Source organism: Haliotis rubra, unplaced genomic scaffold, assembly GCF_003918875.1.
Source record: "Haliotis rubra isolate DU_JTF1 unplaced genomic scaffold, ASM391887v1 Scf628, whole genome shotgun sequence".
NCBI lineage: Eukaryota > Metazoa > Mollusca > Gastropoda > Lepetellida > Haliotidae > Haliotis > Haliotis rubra.
The window spans coordinates 483,121-509,667 of NW_025767333.1; the positions used below are offsets into that span (position 1 = coordinate 483,121).

At 41.8% G+C, this 26,547-nt stretch overlaps 1 protein-coding gene across 1 annotated transcript; it reads left to right on the forward strand.

The window, feature by feature from the left end:
- Positions 1-1,810: 1,810 nt before the first annotated feature.
- LOC124256444 lies at positions 1,811-15,640 on the forward strand. Its single transcript, XM_046690439.1, has 6 exons — positions 1,811-1,845; positions 11,371-11,429; positions 11,716-11,864; positions 13,707-13,871; positions 14,269-14,315; positions 15,507-15,640. Exons 2-6 carry the CDS (start codon positions 11,377-11,379, stop codon positions 15,573-15,575), a joined length of 483 nt encoding a protein of 160 aa, XP_046546395.1. The 5' UTR covers positions 1,811-1,845; positions 11,371-11,376; the 3' UTR covers positions 15,576-15,640.
- The last annotated feature ends 10,907 nt before the right edge of the window (positions 15,641-26,547 follow it).

The following is a 26,547-nucleotide window of genomic DNA, read 5'->3' on the forward strand; positions in this document are numbered from 1 at the left end:
CCGGATACCCTAAGCTGCCTGTGAGGGGCTAAGAGGTTACCAGTCATATGACGTATCCCACCGGGTACCCATTCACTGCTGGGTGAACAGTGGCAATTTTTTAACAAACTCAAACTCACCTAAGGTGAGACCACATGTGTCACGTGTGCTTCGTTGTGGGGCAGGACTGAAGTCCTAGAAACTCTCAGGAGGCAAGCTGCCAAACACAGCCCATCCAATGACTCTCCGCGCCCAACGATGCTTTCTTCAACTGATTTGTGACCTGGGCTCTATGCACAGGACCGCACAACCACTCGTAAACAAGCCGAAAAAGGGTAACATCAGTGAAACCGAAAACTAAAAAACTGAAAAACAGTTAATATCGGTAATGAATGTTATTCTTGGTATATTTGCTCACGTCGAGATAATTTGTATCTTTCTTAACTCCCCATGTCACGAACTTCGAGAAATGGATCGTAAAACATACATGTAACAGGTCACACAAGGTGCGGATGAAACTTCAATATTTCTTCTGGTATAATCACGGTACTCTGGTAACAGCCCCAGTCATACGTACAATGGTACATTGTGGACCACATTAAGGAACAGCATAGGCGGATCCAGGCGGGGAGTGCAAGGGTGCAATATCACGGCGGGGGACACCAGGAATGGGCTTCACACATCTGGGGAATCGAACCCGGGTTTTCGGCGTGGCGAGCGAACACTTTAACCACTAGGCTACCCCACCGCTCCGATGATGATGATGATGATGATGATGATGATGATGATGATGATGATGATGATGATGATGATGATGATGATGATGATGATGATGATGGTGATGATGTTTGAGGTTGCTTCCAGATATATCGATTTTTCACTCTTGTTTAACCTTTATGTAGACTGACTGACTGAGTTTGGATTTACAACGCTTATAGCAATATTCCAGCAACATCACGGCGGGGCACACCATAAATGGGCTTCACACATTGTACCCATGTGGGGATTCGAACCCGGGTCTTCGGCGTGACGAGCCAACGCTTCCTTTATGTAGAAGCATACATGAGATAGAAAATAACTTTTACCAGATTGCCACAGACAAACCCGTGAATGGTTTCAGTGAAATGTAGTGACTGCTGAAAGGTAATTACGGTGAGTTTTGAATAATCGTCCAATCGTTGATATAATTCACTGCATATTTCAAAATCTGTCGTTTAACCTTAAATCAACACATGTACACTTAACGTGGCTTCCACACTTCTTGCTGCATGATTCCCGTGAAGATCCGGGTTAGAATTGGTCTTCAGTAACCCATGCTTGTCGTAAGAGGCGACTTACAGGATCGTGAGGTCAGGCTCGCTGACTTGGTTCACACTTGTAATCGTATCCCAATTGCGTAGATCGATGCTCATGCTGTTGATCACTGGATTCTCTGGTCCAGACTCGTTATTTACAGACCGCCGCCATATAGCCGGAATATTGCTTGAGTGCGGCGTAAAACTAAACTCACTCTTCCTGCATGAATCACTGTAAACAGCTTGGTAACAATGGGGCCCTTTTAAGGCTATAATATTTTTCTTTGAATATGGAAACAGAATGTGTACGATGTACACTCCTTAGTTTGAACCCGTCGAGACAGGTTTGCTCGGTGTTAAGGTGTGTTTCTTTCGTCATCTATCGCCATGAAGAGATCACCTTCAACTGGAACCACAGAGTGTACTGCCTATTCAGCTTAAACAATCAGAAATTAGTTCAGAAGTTATACTGATAAGATTGTCCAGGTGAGCTACATCTCATAGCACCGTTATCTATTTTAACACCTGGACATTCCGTTGCTCTTCCCACTTTCTCTGCCCCGACTCAAAGGTGAGGTCAGATTTTTCCAGCTCTTCTGTTCTGGTGTTGAAAAGTAAATGACACAATTTATTAGAAGATGTTAATTAATTCCAGACCTGTGACGGTATTATTAGAAGATGTTAATTAATTCCAGCACTGTGACGGTATTATTAGAAGATGTTAATTAATTCCAGACCTGTGACGGTATTATTAGAAGATGTTAATTAATTCCAGACCTGTGACGGTATTATTAGAAGATGTTAATTAATTCCAGACCTGTGACGGTATTATTAGAAGATGTTAATTAAATCCAGACCTGTGACGGTATTATTAGAAGATGTTAATTAATTCCAGACCTGTGACGGTATTATTAGAAGATGTTAATTAATTCCAGACCTGTGACGGTATTATTAGAAGATGTTAATTAATTCCAGACCTGTGACGGTATTATTAGGATGTTAATTATTACGGTATTATTAGAAGATGTTAATTAAATCCAGACCTGTGACGGTATTATTAGAAGATGTTAATTAATTCCAGACCTGTGACGGTATTATTAGAAGATGTTAATTAATTCCAGCACTGTGACGGTATGCGTGCTGCGAAAAATGACTTAAATGACTTAATGTCAATGATGTTGTCGACTGTTTTAATCGTACCCAGATGTTGTTCATATCAGTCACTGGATTGCCTGGTCCGTTTCACAAACCAGTCGTAGCACTAAGGTAATCACAGTTCACAACCATCCCCGTAGAGTAGGGTTATTATACACAGATCTCAGTCATACAGCTGAAATGGTGCTGAATATGGCGTTAAACGAATACAAAGCAAACAAAAACCAGTTAATAACAACGAATTATTAGTTATAACACACAGAACTGTATATTTTTTATTCATGTTCAAATTAATGTATTCATAAATACCTCGTTTCAATGCAGGGATTCTGATTAGTAGGGTTGATGTATTGAGGTTGTCCATGATCGGTATCAGTACGTGACAAGTTAGACGATCAACAGTTAAATCTGATCCTGCCCAACACAGGTAACGGTAAAGCAATACTGGTTTATATTTACATTTACCGTGGTGGCTGAGTGGGTTAGATGGCTGAATTTGTGTGCCGGAGATTAGGTGCCTGACTCTTGAGAGTGTGGGTTGGAATCCGGATTGGACACAACCTACCAAACGTACCGGAATATGTGCTTTAATGAGAAAGAGTAATCGCAATATAACATAAATGATCACTTTCTAAATGGCATTGTGTATTCACAGTATTTACACCACCTCGCATTAAAACGTTTACACTTTTTTAAGAGAATTAATGTCGGACAGTAATGAGACACATCTCTCTTTGTAATAGCACCATTTTTACCAATCCTTCAGTTCCCATCATGTCGATGGAGAGCGTATCAAAGACTGGCAGTCTCCGTTTTAGAAGGAGGTTTATGTCCTTCCATCTGCATGCTATTGCAACCGCAACAGAACTCACATAATGGCACCACAATAGTGCGGTTGTTATAACACGGAGGTGTAATTTACCTTCGTTACACTTCCCCACTGTTCGGTACTGACTGAGAATACCTTCCAACCCCTCGATGAGCGAGTGAGCGAGTATGGGTTTTGCCATTGGACACGACATGCCGATAGTACATGCTACTGAGTCAGCTGTAACGATGCCGGGTCAACGGCTTGACGGAAATAATTGGCGCCTGGGTGTCTGAAAGAGAAAATACGGTATGTCTAAAAATACGGTATGAACATGAGATGTCCTTCACTAAAACTGATTTTCTTGAGATGTAGGTGCAAATCTTGAAGTAAATGGTCAGAAACAAGCTACGTTTCAGTCAAGTGAACTTGGTCAAGAATTATAATTTCAATAGATAGGGTACTTTAATTACGATGTTCCAAATTCTCAGGGTCGATAGATTGTAAATGTTTTCATTTTGCAAGCCACTGAAGTTCCACTGAGGTGGTTGGGTCGCCCTTTGATCAACGTTCGCCAACCCGAATACCCAAGTTCGTTTCCAAACTGTGTCTTTATTCAAAAAAGGACGCCCATTTGCCTTAAAATAGCTTCATATATACTAACTTGTATTGGGTCGGTGTTTTCCGTTGTTTTAATTGCATTCCATTTCCGTGTAGCCTTTTTAATGAACTTTTGTGACGGTTTCTTGCTTTTATAGCTTCACGCCAAAATCAGCAATATTCAAGCTATGTGGTTGAGTATGAACCAGACAATCCAGTGATTAACACCATGAGCATCAATCTACACAACTGGGATGAGACAATAATAATAATAGTTTGTCATGCGCATTTCTCCATGCACAATGCATGCTCGAAGCTCCAAAACAATCTGATTAATTTTACCCCGGATAACCTGTGAAGCCCTAGAAGGTTAATGGTTACATGACTTATCCCACCGGGTACCAATTTTCTGCTGGGTGAACAAAGGCAACTTTGAACAAACTCACCTGCCTAAGGTGACCACATGTGTCCATGCGGGGCAGGACGGAAGTCCTAGAAACTGTCAGGAGTCAAGCTGCCAAAAACGGTCACCCATCCGAGGACTTTCTGCACCTAAAGTTGCTTAACTTCAACTGATTTGAGACCTGAGCTCTAAGCACAGGACTGACTGACTGACTGTGTTTGGTTTTACGCTGCTTTTAGCAATATTCCAGCAACATCACGGCTTCACACATTGTACCCATGTGGGGATTCGAACCCGGGTCTTCGGCATGATGAGCCATCGCTTTAACCACTAGGCTACACCACCACCCCAGCACAGGACTACATACCACCACATCATACACATAGATGATATACATAGACCGAGAGTAGTATATACAATGATAGTCCGAGATCAATTTCAAGAAAGGTCGCTGTAAAGCTTTATTTCATAAATAAAGCTTTTGTCAGGCCCTTAGTATCTCGCCGCCATTGTATATACTACTTTTGAATCCCCAGTTAACTTCCTGGTCACTATGACCGCGAACTTACACTTTCCTGATAACTCTTTGTCGTGTTGACCTCAATGAAACAGTTTAATGTGAATCGCCTATGATCTCTTTGATGTTCGTAATGAAGGCTTGCTTGGCTTTTCGTACCCCCTGTTCTATGTACTTTTTTCTTGTTTCACGGTACTTGTCGAGTTCAGAGAGGATTGAACGAAACTCCTCCTCTGACATCTTACTGTCAGTAAGTGCCGTGGAAATACGCTCACTTACCCTGTTCAGCTTTGCTTCAGCCAGAACCCTGATCTCGTTGTGTTTCAATGTCTTACGATGCAGTCTGCGGGATGCAAACTTAAACACCAACCCTACCACCCCTACAACCCCAGCTGTTATTTCAATGCCTAGCACTATAAGTGCGGCCATGATGGTGGCCAACAACCCAACACCTGCCGCCCCTAGTCCGATGCTGGTTGTTGTAAGGATAGTATCAGCCCCATCCACAATATTGAAAGCTCTATGGTACTTCTTACATAGTGCTTTCTGCGTGTCGCGGTCTTGTTCTAGTTGGCGTTTTACATCACATAACTGTCTCAAGCAGAATCCGTCTACGGTTTCCAGTGTCTTCGCTACTTCCTCTACGACTGGGTACAGGCCCATCCTGTGCGTATAATATATATTACCAGATATATGTTAATTGGTTGCTAGGTAAAAATTTCCTAATGTATTTGAGGCTAATAATGGCTAGGTTCTCATGCAGGAAAATATGGGAAAGGTTAATAGGTGGATTTTGTATCACATCAACCATCGGGTGGTCTACTAAGAGTTTCGATTCCGCGTGCCTGATGATACGACAACGGTTGTCTGAAGGATCAAACTTGTCATATGTAGCTTTATAACTTATTTCCAACCCATGTAAAATTTGCCAGTGGGAACCCAAAGCAGTGTCTCCGATAAGGACTTCTATGATGAGCGTTGAGTTTCCCGGGTGCACAGTCATAGGATTTAGTAGGATAGTCGGCCCTTAAACTTGAGGCACCAGATGAATATAACGTGTTGCCTAAGGAGATTCGGTATTGGGAAATTGGTTTTTGGGCAACTCTTACATTATCAGAATCCTGAATGAAAGACGTGAGCCAGACGCCGTTGTTCCTAATTCCGGAGACAGCCCCATTTTTGTTTATAGAGACTTAAGGTGCGGTGAGGGTTAAGTTGATCAACCATTCGGATTCTTTGAAGTCTGCCAGGGGCACCCGCCTATACACGGTGTCTTCAAAACATAGGACGTACAAGGCGTTTTCCAAGCCGGCCCAGTCTTACCCTTTTATGTTTCCTAGATCATCGAGCGTGATGTTGGGTCTATTATTAGGCATTGTTATATTACTATATCGAGATAGTTTCCAATTTTTTCTGATAATTTTTCAGGGGTGCACTTCACCCCCATGAAGTGTATGTTGTTGAGTAGGAAGATCTTGGTGAGGGATATCGTGTCTTCCACGGTCACGGTGACCCCCTGCAGATTGGTGTGGGAGTCAACACCCACCTGCACGTAAACAGTGCAAACATGATACTGGTGTTGTTTCCCCCACCGGAGTTTAATCCCCTTCACGACTTCGACTTCGCGCTGTGGTTCACCTAGGTAGACATGGATGACCAGTGTGGAGTTCGCCGGTAGACTCTCCAGGATGTTGACCACGCCTTCAAATTCAGACACCAACTGCAATTTCACGTTTTGCATCCCGGGCTTGCTCGACACCATGTGGGCTGCCATACTGGAGACTGGGCTGATGACTACGCTACGCCTCTGCGTCAGGATGTAAGCCACGAGCAGGGTTCCGTTGTTCTCTCAACATCTTCTAAGTCGAACAGTTTGCCTCCGAACGATGGGTATACCGACCATCTATCGTCACCGATGCGGACTAGATCGAACCGAGTGTTGAGGGCCGCTCCTGAGGTATCTACTATATCACCTAGGGTTCTACCGATGGAGGGGACTTCAGCGCGTTTCTCAATGCTGTTTTTAAGCTGCAAGGCGTATAGTTTACCATCTACTCCGGGGTCGTCGAATCCGCGTGTGTCCCCGAGGTCGGAGATCCCTACATTAATGCAATTTTTCAACCTCATTCCGGGACCTTGTGCGCTAGTCATTTTATGTGCAGCGTTATGCTGAGGTATCCTATATTCACAGGATTATGCTTTATATCTAAAACCGATATTACCAACTCAGGGATGGTGCCCCAAGTTAACCTCTTGTACTGCCGCGATGAAAACGACTCGGTTCTGCCGTCGTTGTACTTCTCCGTTTTCACCGGTACAGCTCTCAGTATCGTGGAAGGGTGACCACCTTGAATGTTGTCCATCGTGCTCAGCTGACCGAGATGAATGCACAGCTCTCGGTATGGTACTATGTCGGATAACTTCGTGCCTGTGACGGTAGTTGTGACGGTTTTATCTCGTCAGGCGGCATACCGATTGTCCTCGCCAATGGTCGGCCGAGCCTCAAGGGGTTTATTCCGTTGTTGGTTAACACCACTGTGCCGTTTTAGTCGTTTATCTTGAGTTCAGCTCCCAAGGGTTTGAAGACCTCGTCGCTTAGCGAGCACATGCTGTAGTAGCCGTCAGTTATCTGGTTGCGGGCGCCACTGACGAACAGCTTATTGTTGCTGGCGTTGATGTTGGTCCATCATGGTAGGTAGGTGATATCGCAGAGTGTGACTTCGAGTTGGCCCGACGTGTTATCGATCGCGTGCATCAGCTGAACGGACTCGTTGCTCGTTATTCCTGGAAGTGTTACGTACATGTTAGAGTATATATACCCATCATATAATACTTTAAAATGTACAAACCGGGAGTGTTTTACCCTAAACTGGACATAGATTTCCCGCACATGAAGATCATGGTCGACGCTGCTGGGTTGTATTTTGGCGCCCAGTTTATAGATGTGTTCGACCGGTATAAACTTTTGGTGACTAAGGCTCAGGTAGTCCACCCCTGGTTCAACACCCCTATGCAGTTCTGGCAGAATAAACTCAACTTCGCCATGTGGTGCGCTACAACAGGGTGCGGCTTGACGTTGATGGACACTCGGCGGGGTCCGCTGGGTCGGTCTGTGTTCACGTTTCACATGTACTACCAGGTCAGACGTATCTTCAAAGAGATCAGCGCTCCGATCCCACAGGACAAAGCATGGGACGCAGTAAACAACCCGTACGATAGACGGGCCTACGAACGCGATTGCAATGAGTTCGAACTAGACCCGAAGACGGATTTGCGTTTGCCGGTGCCGAACCACGGGTTGGGTATCCCCATCGTTCACAATATGCCCCTCGTGGAAGCCAGCGAAAAGATGAAAGAATGGGGGTACAAGTCGTACCATCACATCACAACAAACGAGTGGGATGACCGTTACATGGCTTTCGATGGCAGCAAAGATTACCGAGTCTGGAGGTTCAAGCAGGGGCCAGCGGATGACAGGAAAAAGTTCATCCTGGACACGTCGAAAGGGTTTACTCATGCCGGCATCGAACGCTTGAACGACTCGATTCGAACATACGTGTGGGCCGTGCTGGGCGCTCAGAATCAAACGAGTTCCGGTATCATCGGTACGGGTACTGCTTTAGACGCGCAGAAACAGTTCGTGTCCAACGTCGAGGATGCCATCGCTGCCCCGGTCGATCTACCAGGTGCCATCCAACGCTACCAAGACGTGTTGGAATACGCCCGGTCGAAAGTCGACGACGTGTTGGACGTGGGACTGTACATGGCTCCAAGCGACATGCGACTGAGAATCAACAAAGTGGTGCGCTACAACAACAAAATCGTCGTAGCCACGGCAGGCCAAAACTTGGGCGTCAACCCCGATGTCAACACCCCCGACGTGCGACCTGACGTGCATCCCCAACAACATGGAGAGATACATCTCCTTCTCCCTGAATGGCCTGAGGTTCATCGACTCGATTCAGTTCCTCCTGTCATCACTCGACAGTCTGGTAAAGGCCAACGATACCTTCCCCATCACTGATCGATACACCGACGCCGAGACTCGACCCCTCCTGATGAGGAAGGGCGTGTACCCCTACGAGTACATGGATGGCTGGACCAAGTTCGCCGAGACCCGACTACCCCCCATCAACCGATTTTACAGCAACCTGACCGACTCGACAATCACCCAAGACGATTACTCGCACACGATTAACGTATGGAATAAACTGGGCTGTAAGAATCTGGGTGACTACCACGACCTGTACTTGAGAGTAGACGTACTCCTGCTAGCCCACGTGTTTGAGACGTTTAGGAGGACGTGTTTCAAGCAGTATCAACTCGACCCAGCATGGTTCTACACCAGCCCAGGTCTCTCTTGTGATACCTTGCTGAAGAAAACCGGAGTTAAGTTGGAATTGCGAAGTGGGATTTCCATGGCCTCTAAATGCTATACAAAAGCCAATAATCAATACGTGAAGGGCTACGACTCGAGCAAGCCAACCACTCACATCCTCTACCTCGATGCCAACAACCTGTACGGCTGGGCCATGAGCCAGTATCTACCCACAGGGGGATTCGAATGGGCATCACCTGAGATCGATGTTATGAGCATCGCGGCGGATTCGAACAAATGCTATATCCTCGAAGTGGACTTGGAATACCCCAAGGCATTGCACACATCGCACAACAGCTACCCCCTGGCCCCCGAACGTTTGAGGGTTAACCCGGATTGGGTGTCCAAGTACCAACATAGATGTTGAAAAACTCGTGCCCAACTTAATGAATAAGACCAAGTACATCGTGCACTATCACAACCTACAGCTGTACCTGTCGTTGGGTATGAGGCTGACCAAAATACACAGGGTGCTCGTGTTCGACCAGAGCCCCTGGATGGAGCCTTATATCAGAATGAACACGGACCTGCGAAAGCTGGCCACCAGTGAGTTTGAGAAAAACCTCTACAAGCTCATGAACAACTCGGTGTTCGGTAAGACTATGGATAACCTGAGGAAACACGTGACCGTGAAGCTGGTTTGGTCGAAAGAGGAAAACAAGCTCAAGAAACTGATAGCCAGCCCGGCATTCAACCGGAGCAAGATATTCACCAACGACCTGGTGGCCCTACAGATGAAGAAAAGCCACATCAAATTCAACCGGCCTGTTTATGTGGGGATGAGCATCCTCGATTTATCCAAACACCTGATGTACGACTTTTACTACAACGAGCTCAAGAAGCAGTACGACGACAGGTGTGAAGTGCTGTACACGGACACGGATTCCCTGCTGATGGACATTCGAACCGAGGACGTGTACGAGGACATGAAGAAACGCCTCGATTTGTGTGACACCAGCGACTACCCCAAGGGCCATGCCATGTACAGCACGGTAAATAAAAAAGTGCTCGGCAAGATGAAGGACGAGTGTGCCAGCACGCCCATAGCCGAGTACATAGGCTTGAGACCCAAGATGTACTCCATCCTGAAGGCCGACAATGGTGAGATCCGAAAGGCGAAGGGTGTCAAGAAGTATGTGGTGAAACAACACATCAAACACGCCAGATTCAAGGAAGCCCTGTTCAAGACCGCACCTTCAGGCATCAAATGAACATGCTGAGAAGCGACAGGCACAGGATATACGGACTGACGATAAACAAGACGTCCCTGTCGCCGATGGACACGAAGCGTTGGATAGCCATCGACGGGATCAACACGTACGCGTACGGGCATGAGAAAATTGAACGAAGAACATAGGTGTATATACACAATGTCACGGAACCAGAGAAAGTTTGAGGCTATTTACTACAGCCCGCGTGGGTACTGGAAAGGAGCTAGCGCCGTACATAAGCTGACCAAAATGGCGCGAGTACCCCCCGGATGAGGCCAAAGCGTGGCTTGAAAAACAAGCCCTGTGGAAGATCCATTTACCGGCACCACGCTACGTGCCTCGAAGAAGGTTCGGCATTAGCGTACCCTATAGCGCCCACCAGGCCGACCTCATGTTCCGCGGATTCGAACGCATATACAAACGCAGTCCGCTGACATGGCCCACAGAGCTGCAAGTCGACCCCCGGGCGGGAGTTCATGGGTGCTGTGTCACAACTGCTAGCCAAACACGATACCAAGGTCAGGCGTGGCGCGGCTGGAGCCCATCGCAAGGGGACACTCGGAAACGAGCCACCGATCCGATATGGTCAGTCAAAACTTACAACATAGATAAAGTGGACATCAAAGCTGATGAGCCGAACTTGTACTACTTGAAAGATAGGCCAGGGAGAGGTTTCGTCAGAGAGGAATTATTAGTCATACCATACGGCACAATGTTGCCACCCAAGCAAAATATTTAACACGACAGAGAGCCATCACATGATCAGGAAAGTGTTGGTTCGCGACCATAGTGACCAGGAAATTAACTGGGGATTCAAAAGAAGTATATACAATGGCGGCGAGATCTAAGGGCCTGACAAAAGCTTTATTTATGAAATAAAGCTTTACAGCGGCCTTTCTTGGAAGTGATTTCAGACTATCATTGTATATACTACTCCGAGTCTTCAGGCCTTACCACCCGATCCCGTTATATGGTTCATTTATCCAGTGTATGTGAATTTCTACTTATAAATTCAATTTTTCAGTCAACCATGAAGGTATTGATCATCCTGTCCTCGCTGATTGCTGCTGTCCTCGGCGCCGGGTGAGGACATCTGGTTAGGGACCCGATTATCCGAACGCCTATCTTACAACCCAAGTGTTAAGGCTTCGTCCGGTTTAACGGGTTCCCTATGCGCGTCACTTTCACAGTATTTCATACTCAATGTAAAAGTGTAACATTTTTCCGGTTACTTCGACAATTACTACTGTGGTAAATTGGTGGGAAAGGAACGGTTTCGACGAATCTCGATAATAATTTTATGTCTTGTTAGTATCTGAACCTTATGTACACACACATTTTAAAATGACCTTCACCTTGCGTACACCAGCGATGCCAGTACTAACGCTGCCGTCGCCAAGTTCCAGGCCACCGTTAAAGCCCAGGTCGACGTCCTCTTCAAAACCTCCGACGCTAACAAGGACGGAAAATTCGACCAAGCTGACATGTCCTCCATCTTCACTGAATATGATGCCAACCGTAAGAAGATATTACCGTACCAGTTGTACGTTATTACCTTACCAGTTGTACGTTATTACCGTACCAGTTGTACGTTATTACCGTACCAGTTGTACGTTATGACCTTACCAGTTGTACGTTATTACCGTACCAGTTGTACGTTATGACCTTACCAGTTGTACGTTATGACCTTACACGTTGTACGTTATTACCTTACCAGTTGTACGTTATGACCTTACCAGTTGTACGTTATTACCTTACCAGTTGTACGTTATTACCTTACCAGTTGTACGTTATTACCTTACACGTTGTACGTTATTACCTTACCAGTTGTACGTTATTACGTTACAAGTTGTACGTTATTACCTTACCAGTTGTACGTTATTACCTTACCAGTTGTACGTTATTACCTTACCAGTTGTACGTTATTACCTTACAAGTTGTACGTTATTACCTTACCAGTTGTACGTTATTACCTTACACGTTGTACGTTATTACCTTACCAGTTGTACGTTATTACGTTACAAGTTGTACGTTATTACCTTACTAGTTGTACGTTATTACCTTACTAGTTGTACGTTATTACCTTACACGTTGTACGTTATTACCTTACAAGTTGTACGTTATTACAGTGCCCGTCGTTAGAGGTCATTGCGTGCGCTGTGGTAACTGTATCAGCAGTCAATGTGTGCCTTGTGGCAACTGTCCCAGCAGTCATTGTGTCCACTACGGCAACTGTCCCAGCAGTCATTGTCTGTGCTGTAACAACTGTCCCAGCAGTCATTGTGTGTGCTGCGGCAACTGTCTCAGCAGTCATTGTGTGCGCTGTTGCAACTGTCCCAGCAGTCGCTGTGTGCTCTGCGGCAACTGTCTCAGCAGTCATTGTCTGTGCTGTAACAACTGTCCCAGCAGTCATTGTGTGCGCTGCGGCAACTGTCCCAGCAGTCATTGTGTGCGCTGCGGCAACTGTCTCAGCAGTCATTGTCTGTGCTGTAGCAACTGTCCCAGCAGTCATTGTGTGCGCTGCGGCAACTGTCCCAGCAGTCGCTGTGTGCCCTGTGGCAACTGTCCCAGCAGTCGCTGTGTGCCCTGTGGCAACTGTTTCAGCAGTCGCTGTGTGCACTGTGGCAACTGTCCCAGCAGTCATTGTCTCTGCTGTGGCAACTGTCCGAGTAGTCATTGTGTGCGCTGTAGCAACTGTCCCAGCAGTCATTGTGTGCGCTGCGGCAACATCCCAGCAGTCATTGTGTGCGCTGTAGCAACTGTCCCAGCAGTCATTGTGTGCGCTGCGGCAACTGTCCCAGCAGTCATTGTCTCTGCTGTGGCAACTGTCCCAGCAGTCGCTGTGTGCCCTGTGGCAACTGTCCCAGCAGTTGCTGTGTGCCCTATGGTAACTGTCCCAGCAGTCGCTGTGTGCCGTTATTACGCCCTGTGGTAACTGTCCCAGCAGTCGCTGTGTGCCGTTATTACGCCCTGTAGTAACTGTCCCAGCAGTCGCTGTGTGTCGTTATTACACCCTGTGGTAACTGTCCCAGCAGTCGCTGTGTGCCGTTATTACACCCTGTGTTAACTGTCCCAGCAGTCGCTGTGTGCTGTTATTACACCCTGTGTTAACTGTCCCAGCAGTCGCTGTGTGTCGTCATTACGCCCTGTGGTAACTGTCCCAGCAGTCGCTGTGTGCCCTGTGGCAACTGTCCCAGCAGTCGGTGTGTGACCTGTGACCACTGTCCTAGCAGAGGCTGTGTGCGCTGTTGCAACTGTCCCAGCAGTCGCTGTTTGCTCTGTGGCGACTATGCAAGCAGCAGCAACCTCATCAGCTGCAGCAACGACAACCTTTTTAATTGAAGTCTTCTGATTCCGTAGACGACAAGTCCGTGACTGAACAGGAATTCATGTCCCGTTTCTCGGGGACCCAGGCTGGTCTCTCTGCCATCGGTAAAGGACTCTTCCTTGAGTTTGACATGGACAAAAGCAAAGCCATCACCCCCTCCGATCTCAACCTTTACTTCAAGAAGATCGACCAGAATGGTACGATGAGTTAGGACTATTTCACTTTCTAAGATATGTTCTATATTATAACTTTATAGTATTGAGGTATTATAGGGTCGGGTCGGATTATAGCACAAAAGTTTCTCTTGAATGGCATCTTCACAATTTATGTGTTGAATGGAAAGGTAAATTGAATCAACAGGAAGGGAAATGTTTCTTATCGAGTGAATATTTTGTTCGCCAGACCTTTTGTACAAATTCTTTCTTTTTTTTAAAGAATATTGTGAATCTGACCATTTCTGTACGGCATGTACAGTGACATACCATCAAATGTTACATTACACTTTGTTATTATACTGACTTCACCTCTCTGCGTGCATTCATTGCCTAGAATAATATTATTCACGGTTAAACCGACTGCTGTCGATTTTTTCAGACGACGGCCAAGTTAGTAAACAGGAGTTTGATCAATATTTCACTCAGGTAAGTAGAAAATATTGTATGATGTATAAAAACACGGTATATAAAGCGTTACTGTTGATTCCCTACTTTTAGATACATAAATAAGTATAACTCATGTGTAGTGCCTACGTCTGTTCCTTCATATTTTGAATAGGATGATCTCAAGCTCCAAGATTGTCCCAAAGATGTTCGATGGGGTACATATCGGGGCTTGTTGGGGTGTGATGGCGTTGTTCTGTAAATTGGGGAAGCTGCAAGCTGTGAGGCCTAAGGTTGTCACCATGAATATAGGGCAAGGGAATGGCGCGATTAAAATGTGGTACAATGGCGCCAATCAGTATTCCTGTTGATGACGTTGACCATTGAGTGTCGTAGGTACTGTAATGAGATCAGACAAGCAGTCATACGAAACGCAAATCCTCACCTTCACCGAGCCTAAGCCATGCCCTATTACAACGTTTCCATACGCGACAACGACTGTGGTTAACGTGAAAACGAAATTGGCTTTCATGAGACCAATGAACATAGGAACTGAAGTACGATGTGTGTAAAATAGCATCTGCAAGGGATATATAACACATATTGGAAGTAGTCCTACGACATGATAATTATTAGCAATGCCCATTTGCGCTTAGAGGGAACCCAGTCGCAAATATTGCCACGAAAAGGTCACGAGTCGCTTTTCGGATTATTCGGAAGAACACGGGCTGGTCACAAAAGCAACGAGAAACATAGCTATTTACGCGGTCCAAGGAAACTTTGCAAATTATCCAAATTTTCGACAATTTGTGTCTTATACTGCTAACAATATGATCACAGTCTTTGAACGGCATTTAGAACGATACGTCAACAGCAAGAACAACTGTCATCGAAGGACATTTCCACGCCTTCACCAGCTGCAGTGATGACCGTAAAGATCCGGTTTAGAACTGATCTTCAGTAGCCCATCTTTGTCGTAAGAAGCGACTAATGGGATCGGGTGGTCAGCCTCGCTGACTTGGTTGACACATGTCATCGGTTCCAATTTGCTTACATCGATGCTCATGTTGTTGATCACTGGATTGTCTGGTCCAGACTCGATTATTTACAGACTGCCGCAATATAGCTGGAGTGCGGCGTACAACTAAACTCACTCACTCACTCACTCCAATCAGTTGTATTATGCTATCACACGATGCTGAGTTTTCCACGTACAAGTTTTGTATATTTCAGCTCTTCACGGTCCTATTCATCATCCAGGCTAACGCTCAGGCCGCAGCTGGTGGAGCCGTTACCCTGTAAAACGGTCGTCATCACGTCTCTGTAGTCTCATCAAGGATCAAAATAAACACGTAACTGTCGCGTAACTTCTCTTGGTTTGTTTTCCACCCATGAGGATAAAATAAGAAGTGAATTCAACGCAAATCTTGAATGATATGACCAGTTGAGATTATCTCAGCTCTGATTAATCCACTAGTCTATCCCGCTTTGATTTATGACCATTATACTTTGCTGTGATGGTAATAATATACTCATGGAAACAAATAAGGGAACACATGAAAGTACAAGTGTTCCTTTATTCCTTTCCAGGTTTCTTCGCAAGGTATGTATTGCACTGTTGGTAAAATTCTGGAAATGAATATAGGAACACTTGTACTTTCATGTGTTCCCTTATTTGTTTCTACGAGTATTTTATGAAGCATATGCGGCAGTTCTGCAATGATAAAGATGATAAAGACGCAGTTGAACAGAAAAAAACACCAGCATCATCAGGCGTTTGCGAAATCAAATATGTCTGTTTGACTTATACAATGTGACATACTCATTGTCCATTTCCAGAGTATTCCTTCATTCTGACGTATTTATCAAAGCGATCTGTTATCAATTAGAAAATCAATATTGAAATGTGTTAAACATATTTGGGTTGGCAGGCGTGCGTGCGTGCGTGCGTGCGTGCGTGCGTGCGGTGAGGTGAGGTGAGGTGAGTGAGTGAGTGCGTGTGGTTTGTACGCAGCTTTTAGCAATATTCCAGCAACATCACGTCGGGGGACACTAGAAATGGGCTTCACACATTGTACCCATGTGGGGAATCGAACCCGGGTCTTCCACATAAATCTACCCCACCGCCTCTATTTAGATTAGGGACACAGTTGGGGAGTTGAAAGGTCAAACTTCTGATGTGTACAAAACGTCAAGGTCAGAAATAACCCAGTCTCGATTATCAGCAGATAACCAGTCCAAATGAGAACGTGATACTAACGTTTTTTTGTTGCGAATAACATTTACGGGTGTCTAAACCCATAAGCAGAAGCAGTTTTATCTTCGAAGTCGACAACAGTGTCGGTATAACCAGAAGATTCTGAAATGGTAACATATTACCAATCACTTATTAGATACGACCGCCTTAAGAATGTGAGCCTTCGATGGTATACATATAAACGCAAGGTGTCACGGGGCGGTGGGATAGCCCGTTCTTAAAGCGTTCGACCGTCACGCCTAAGACCCAGGTTCGATTCCCCATATGTGTACAATATGTTAACTTTTCTTTTTAAAACCCCCAAGACCCAAACTAATGTAGAATCTTACACGCAATAAATTGCGCAATAAATTGTATCAAGGTCTGTCAATTGTGTAAATATTAGAGTCAAAATCCTTCCAATTATGGATTCATAGAAGAGATATTGTGGCATTGTCGCGTTGTCGCCGTGACGAAAACAAGCAAAAAATTGCAAAATTAACTAAAGTGCGACAATGCGATACCCTGACATATTTCAACATCAAATGTGGCTTTTCTCAGTTCGATGCATTTGAGTTATTTCTATTTTCGATTCAATATAATTCACTGTATTTCAACACTAAAGATAGCTATTCTCTATTCGATGCATTTGAGTGTATTTCAACACTATCATGTGGCTAGTCCCAGTTCAATATGGTTGAATGTATTTCAACACTGTCATGTGGCTAGTCCCAGTTCGATATGGTTGAATGTATTTCAACACTATCGTGTTGCTAGTCCCAGTTCCATATGGTTGAATGTATTTCAACACTATCATGTGGCTAGTCCCAGTTCCATGTGGTTGAATGTATTTCAACACTAAATGTGGCTATTCTCAAATTCAAATACTATTAACCAAGAAAGAGGGCGGGGATATTGGAAATTTAATACGTCTTTATTGTTACAACCTGAATATAGTGAACTTGTTAGATCCATATTAAAGGACACAGTTGAAGAATATTCAGATATTGATGTATATGATGAAAATGCTAATGACCTTAATATAAAACTTAAGATTGATGATAGTTTTTTTTTAGAAACCTTCCTTATGAATGTTAGGGGAAAATCAATTTCATATTCAAACTTTCTAAAAAGGAAAACCATTGATAAAACCACAGAATTAGAAACTAAAATTAAAGACTATGAAGAACCAATAAGAAAGGACTTTCAAACTATAGATGAAAATTTATTATCTGAACTTGCAAAATATAAATTTGAACTACAACAAATTAAAGAAGACGAATAAGGGGTATACAGTTCAGAAACAGAATTTTATGGTATGAAGAGGGGAGAAAGCCAACCAAGTATTTTTGCAACCTAGAAAATAGAAATTGTGTCAGCAAATCAATTAATAAGATTGTCACGGATAACAATGACGAAATTACTGGCAGCTTTTCTATCTTAAATGAAGCAAAAACATTTTACAAACAACTTTACTCTTCTGGCAGGAAATATGAGGATGAAACTTGTTTACAAGATGTGGTAACTCCCACTTTAACTGGCCATCTTAGAAACAAATTAGAAAAAGATATTGACATGGAAGAAATAACATTGGCTGTTAAACATATGAAAAATAACAAAAGCCCTGGTGTAGATGGATTTCCAATAGATTTCTTTAAATATTTTTGGAAAGACCTTAAATATTGGATCTATAGATTTATTAAAGAAATTTTTAATAAGAATCAAATGTCTTTCACAATGAAAAGAGGTGTTATTACATGTATACCCAAGCCAGATAAAAACAGAACCCTTTTAAAAAACTGGAGACCAATAACTTTATTGAATTCACTGTATAAAATAGTAAGTACTTGTATTTCTAATCGGTTAAAAACAACCCTGTACTCTCTTATACATGAAAATGATACTGGTTTTATACCTGGTAGAAATATAAGCGAAAACACAAGATTACTCTATGACATTATGTTTGAGACAAAAAGAAGAGACATCCCAGGTTTATTCATTTTGATCGATTTTGAAAAGGCTTTTGATACTGTCTCTAAAGATTTTATAAATTTGGTATTAAAAAAGTTTGGTTTTGGTCCCCAAATTATTAGGTGGATAAATATCCTAACCTATAATACAACTTCTTGTGTTATTCAAAATGGACATCTCTCAGAATTCTTTTCAAATGAACGGGGCTGTAGACAAGGGGATCCGTTATCACCATATCTTTTCCTTTTTGTAGCTGAAATCCTTGGATGCATGATAAGACAAAATGAAAATATCAAAGGTATAGTAATTGATGATACAGAGTATAAATTAGGACAATATGCAGATGATACTGAGTTGTTTTTAGATGGTACAGAAAAATGTCTATATTCTGCTGTTGATGCAATTAATACTTTCTATAGGATGTCAGGACTAAAAATAAATATTGATAAGACTAAAGCTATCTGGATTGGATCTAAAGCAGGTTGTGGTGATAAACTATGTCAGGATTTGAATATTGAATGGCGAAAAAATGAATTTGTTGTTCCTGGAATTATACTTAATGCTGAACTGAAGGATCATCAATACAAAGAAAAAACTAGAGGAAATTAACAGATTATTGGCAGTGTGGAGAAAAAGACATTTAACATTAATCGGCAAAATCACTGTTATCAAGACACTAGCTATGTCAAAATTAGTTCATATTTTCAATACTTTACCAAACCACCCCCAAGATTTTGTTACCTCCCTTGATAAAATATTTTTCAAATTCATCTGGACTGACAAAACTGACAAAATTAAGAGAAGTACCTTGAAAAAAGATTATATACATGGGGGGTTAAGAATGATCGACATAAAAACCTTTATCAATGCCTTGAAACTATCCACTTTGAGACTTTATTTAAGAAAATCATCAATATGTAATCCATGCAATTTTCCATTACATGATATCATGAAATTTGGTGCTAACTTCTATACTATTGCTGATATTCATAATCCATATTGGAAAGATGTTTTAAAAGCATGGAACATGTATTGTACTAACATTACCATAGATGAAAACAACATTGATGAAATTTTAGCACAGCCATTATGGTTTAATCATAATTTTAAATACCAAACTCATTATATCAGTCATTGGGCAAATAAAGGACTATTAACCATCAAAGACATGTGTGATGAAGAAGGTTTGATGTCTTTGAATCTTTAAAAGTAAATATGCAATAAAAGGGACAGAATTAGATCATAGATATGTTCTAAATAATATACCTGAATCATGGAAGAATACAATAACAAATCACAGGTGTATAAATAACTATGACATGAATCTTAACTCCTATCAAAAGAATTTTATGAAATCATTACAAGGATCAAGATTATTTTATGATATATTGTTATTTAACAATAATAACCCTCATATGTGTCATAAATGGGAGAATGTGTTTGAAGATACTGACTTTGATTGGCCAATGATTTTTAAGTCTTACAGACAAGACATTAATGATGTAAAACTCTTAGAGTTCCAATATAAATTTTACACGGTATTATCTATACCAAAAAAGGAACTTTTAAAATGAACCTTATCCAGAGCGCCTCATGCAGCTTTTTGTAAAGATGAAGATGAAAACTTGTGCCATGTTTACTGGGAATGTAGTGAAACTAAGAAGTTTTGGAAGGATCTTCAAATTTGGATTAACACTTATTTGATACAAAAAGTCAATTTGACAAAATATTTGGTGTATTTTGGCTCCTTAAGTAAAACCCATTACTTAATCATATAATCATTTCAGCAAAAGACAGATCTATGTCTCTTCTTTGAAAAACAATATTCCAAAATGCAATAACTTTATAAAGACTTTAAAAGATATTTTTTCTGTTGATAGCTTCATTGCCAAAAGGAACAATAAAATGAAGAAATTTGCTAATAAATGGCATCCATTATTCCCAGTATTTCAAACCTGACCTGTGTATGCAGCAACCGCTTCTTTGTAAAATCTTGATCTGTTTCCCCTTTTGAAAAATTATCATTGTTTTAGTTATATATTGACTAGTTAGTTAATGGCACTAGTGTAACTTTGGGGAACACATATTATAGGTTGGATATAAGACACAATATACAACACAATAAGCCGGATGTTGCGCAATATATAACACAACACATTGGATGTGACACAAGACACAGCATGACATGTCAGAATAATTGTGGCACTATATACAACACATGTTAGATAAGACATATTTACAATGTATATCAGATAATACACTATGTACAACACGATAGATGTACAACACGATAGATTGGCCGTGACACTACAATATGCTATGTCGGGTGTTGCACTATATACAGTATGATATGTCAGATGTGGCGCTATATACAACGTGGTATGTCAGATGTGGCGCCGTATACAACAAAATATGTTGAATGTGTATGCAATATACAACATGATATGTTGGATGTGACACAATATGCAGCTTGATATGTCAGATGTGGTGCTATAAACAATATGATATGTTCATATATGATGCTATTTACAACTTGACATATGGGATGTAATACTATATACTTATGATATATCAGATATGACATTATATACAACTTATGATGGAAAAAAAAAACAAAAAAAAAAAACCAAAAACTACTAATAACGAAACACTTCTAGAAAATTATGCACATATTTATACCATGCATATGAACTTAGAGCATCAAAATACCTCCCAATTCAGTAAGATATATATTTTTGTAGGATTTCCCGATGTACTATGACATTATATATATGTGTTGTAAACTCAACCTTTGTTATTGTATACATGTATGTGAAAATTGTATATATGTTGTATACGGCCTGTGGCCTATAGACAATAAAAAGACTTTGACATGCAAAAAAAAAAAATGTGGCTATTCTCAATATCCATGAATGTCAGCGATTTTTTCAACTTTGAATATGGCTATTCTCAATATCCATGAATGTCAGCGATTTTTCAACTCTAAATGTGGCTATTCTCAATATCCATACATTTTAGTGATTTTTCAACACTAAATGTGACTGTTCTCAATATCCATAAATGTTAGTGATTTTTTTCAACACTAAATGTGGCTATTCTCAATATCCATGAATTTTAGTTAATTTAAACACTAAATGTTTCTCCTCCTCCCATTACACATGAACGTTCTGGGAATTACTGCATGACATCTGCAACAGCTTATCCCTCAGCTCCTTCATCTGACGCCTCTATATCTTCTCCTCAACTTGGGCAAGGAAAAACAGTTCAGGTGTAATCAGGAAAATAGTCAAAAACGATTTTCGACCGACTCATTTCAAACTTCACCCATGCATACACTGCTTACACTGTAACATATAACATGTAACACATAACATATAACATATAACATAATACACAATACATAATACATGATACATGATACATAATACATATAACATATAACACATAACACATAACACATAACACATAACACATAACATATAACATAATACTCTTTCTGAGTAAAGTACAGATTCTAGTACTTTTTGGGTCTGAGTCCCTTCCAGGATTCGAACCCACATCCCTAGAGTGAGGCATCTAATGGGCCGAGTGTGTTAGATCGCTGATTTTTGTGTGCTGGCTATGAGATGGAAGAAGAAATTGCTCCTGTGTCGTTGCTTATAAAAATGAAGGCATTGCCTGCAATGTTGTTTGGATACACGGAAATTTGGTACACCAATCGTCCACGCCTGGATTAAGAACATTCTGACGTGTATACACAATGTTGCAGAGATTGTCAAACCCTGCCAATTTTGAACTTGTTCTGTCAACATCTATTTCATAAAGTTGGCAATGGTCATATGGAAAACCAAGTTCTGTGGATAGTCAACTTCTTTATGGCAATGAATGCGACGTTTCGGTGTAGATACTAACGCCGCTATCAAGCAAGTTGACTATCCATAGAACTTGGTTTTCCTTCATCTTTAGAACTCAAAATGTCTCTCAGAGAAGAAATGGTCATCTAACTGACCGTCATGTAACGGTAATTAGATCACGTTGACACAACTTGACTCCTACAAGCGTATAGTGTAGTCTTACCGTTGAGCCTGAATGTTTCACCTTTGATGAGCCTGGATGTTTCGACTTTGATGAGCCTGGATGTTTCACCTTTGATGAGCCTGGATGTTTCACCTTTGATGAGCCTGGTCGATTCACCGTTGATGAGAATGGCTACTACACCGTTGATGAACCTGGAAGGTTCACCGTTGAGATGCTTTTCTACTCAATTCGATAAGCTTGGAAATGTTGAGTGGGATTTAATTGGTCACCTCTCCGTCTCCACACAGAAATTGCATTGAGACAGGGAGGTCACCGAAAACGTGACTGTACAAACTGTTGAAAAATGCTGAAGCAAATTTTACTTGTTATCTAGGGCAACTTTAACATGAATCTGGTGACATTTAGAACTTCGTGTCACCATGAGAATACAACAGAAAACACTGGGTCTTTCTGACATGACACAGAAGGCGAAATGTCGGCAAGATTAAGCGGGCTAATCTACAGTGATATGAAAACGTAGAACGTTTAACTACAGTCCGTTTGGCTCAAAAGCGGACGGATGAATTGCAATCTAACTCGAAAACTAATAAACATATATTACTGTATGAAACGCTGATCAAAATTAACACATCAGACCAACTCTTTGAGTTTTTTGCGGAATTTATGTATTAAAAATAAAAAAATGTTTAACAAACTATAATTACAATATTGACACAGTTCACTATTTATTACGAGGGAGGGGTGCAAAGAGAGGAACAGCCAGGTGTGAGCGAAAGTTGGAGACGGCACAGCACAGGTAAATGACTCAATCACTTTGTCGGCACTTGTGCACGTGCTTCTCGTACACCTGCCTGTTCATCTCTTTGAACTTCTTCAAGCCCACAAGAACAGCGCATCTGGCTTATGCAAATGAGCCTCACAGTGACCCTAATGCATCTTATATCTCACCCCAGATCATAACGCCGTCACCTCAACGATCTCTTTCAAGAACACATCGTGCCCCAAGACCCACGTTGTTCTAACTCCAGAAAAACACTTTTTGAGTTATAGGCATTTGAAAGTTTGAACCTTACTATATTTTATGATTGTCTATGTATTCAGATCATATTTCGCATGGATATACTTACATGATTGGGGAAGTCATATATTCTTTCATATGTTTAAGAAAACGCATATATTTTCCGAAAAATCACCTTTTTTGTTTGGAGTTAGAACAAATATGTTAAACGTTTTCAAAAAGTTGTGGGGCGGTGGGGTAGCCTAGTGGTTAAAGCGTTGGCTCGTCACGCCGAAGGCCCGGGTTCGATTCCCCACATGGGCACAATGTGTTAAGCCCATTTCTGGTGTCCCCCGCCGTGATATTGCTGGAATATTGCTAAAAGCGGCGTAAAACTAAACTCAGTCAGTCAGTCAAAAAGTTGTAGTTCCACCTTGTTCTAAGCGCCATTTAGTGTATGGTTGAGTTTAAATTTGTATTTCGTGGTTGATCGTCAAATGTAATTACTCAATGAAAGGACTCTCTGATATTACAAACAAATCTTTTTATTAGAAACATCTTTTTGCAACAAAAACAAACCAAAATCACAAACATTACAACGCTTTGGATCTGAGAAAATGATTCAAGGAACACCCTTACAAAAATTGCTTTCCCATCAAAATCACATCATAAACGCAAACTTTGAAAGATACAATGACTTTTTCCGTATTAGTTTCTGAACAGGAGCACCAACTGTATCAATAGACAGTGCTTTTATTTCCAACTAAAAGAAAATACCCCCTCTGCAAAACATTCAGCATTAACAGTTCAATACACACCACACGTGCACTGCAGTGGATAATTTGAATAGCTTCTTGTTTATAATCATAACAAACATAACTGAAATAATGGACATACCATCCTGTTGCTTTAATTTTTACATCAGCCTAACTCAGCAATAAACTTAATATGTCTTAAAAGGACAATCCATTAGGATCTCACGAGCAGAAACTGGTACAAAATCAAAGTTCAAGATAGAAGTCCTGCCATGAACCTTTTGTCAGCTGGAGACATGAACTTCATCATTGCTTTTACATCATCAATCTTTTCTTTGGTGACTTCTGGTTTCTTTGTGATAGTTTTAGTTTTAGGCCACTCAATGGATAATGGACTCTGCAAAGACAAACGAACTGCATTGTTTCTTGGACGGATGCTGACTGTACGCCATGGTTCAGTGAATGAAGTCTTGAATTCCAGGCTGTAGAGGTCATCCTTCCTGAGCATTATGGACTTCACTTTGGTGAAGGGTACTTGTTTCATATTCGTGAGTTTAGCTGATTCCATGTATTTCTTAAACTGATTCTCCCTCATTTGAATGATGTGCATCGGTGCTTTACTCCAAGCTCTTTTCATGGCTTTTATGATTCCTACTGGACTGAAGATTTCATGATTGCTCATCTGCTTCTCAATGCGACTGTGGATACTATCCACTTCCTGACTAGAAGAATGACCTGGTTCACAATATTTATGTTGTATTGACCCAACAGAATGACGAAGCATAAAGTCATTCAAAGCAAAAACCATACCAGAATTTTTGTTCTGTGCAACACAAGAATCCGACCACAGCACGAGACGTTTTGGGCAATGCTCATCATAAATCTTTTCCAAAATTGCAATTAAGGAACTTGTCAGTTCTTTGGCACCCCTCCCAGCTTGCTTCTCGTTCCATATTGCACAATAAGCAGATGAATCAAGAGAACAGTGTGCTGTCAGATTATATACACCGATTTTACGTCTGTAGAAGAAACTAGAGATGTTTGCTCTGGGACAGGATATCACATTCTCAAGATCAAAGCAAACAACAGCTTCTGTGCTCTGTCGATCCCTGTCTCGCTCTGCTTTTGTTGCTACCTTTGATGCCAGGTGACGTTCATGTCTTGAAGAGAGTTCCTCATCGAGCTGGTTGAACTTCTCTTTGATCCTGTACTCTTCACATCTATCGCATCTATCCTTTTTTGGGTGTATGGAATGCCAAATTAAACTCACTGTTGAAAATGGTGCGGTAAAAGTTTTCTTTGACAGGTAGTCGATTGTTTTGTTCACATTGTTCAAGGTAAAGTCTGTACATTTTGGTTATAGAAAGTCCTTGTTCCAGATACTCCCTTTGTGTTTTGGCCCTGCAGTAGTGGATTCGACCCTAGGAAAAGAGTCAATGTGTGACCGGACAAACGTTTTCTGTTCAAATGGCACTCGGTCTTTAGTCGACTTCCCTCTCATGTCAGTCTGCTTTGGAGTGGTGGTAGTCAGATCATGTTTGACTTCAAAATAGTATGAAACTCTTCTCTGTGAAATGTTGAGTGTGGACAGATAGTGTCCCTTGCAGACACGGATCTACTTCCATTGATGTTGAAGAAATATCCAAAAGAAAAGGTTCTTCTGCTTTGGCCTCTAGTTCGCTGTCTTTTCTTTTCCATCCTGTCTACAGTTTTATTGTAGAAGTGATTTTTCTTATCATCTGATAAGGACCAAAATGAATTGAATACTTGTTGTCTTTCAACAGTAGAACTCTACAAGTCCCAATACAGTCCTTGGGTGTTTTGATCTTTCGCTCTGGAACATTTTTGTCCCTGGCACTTGTGTAGCTCTGGCCAGACTGTCGTTTCTTTTTTCTTCGATTTTTCGTCCATTCACCTGGGTGACGTTTTCTTTTCCTACTTCTACAAGAACTTGCAGGCATGTCCTCATCTTCTGTGATCTGTTCCTGAGAGCCCCGAGAGTCCTGTGAGTCAAGTGTGAACTCGTCCATCTCAGCTTTGTTCACATTTGGGTAAGGGTTGCAGTATCAGCAGCAGCACCAGAAGATACTTCCACTACAGACGAGACGTCAAGATGATCTTGCTCCAGTCGGATAATTGGTTCCACTTCATGAATTTCCTGCGAATCTGTTGAATCATCAGGAACAGTTAAGGTGACCATCATCAGCACATCGGTTAAGTTGTAAGTATCAGCCATGATTAGACTTTCTTAATACATAACACGAAAGGTGCAGTCAA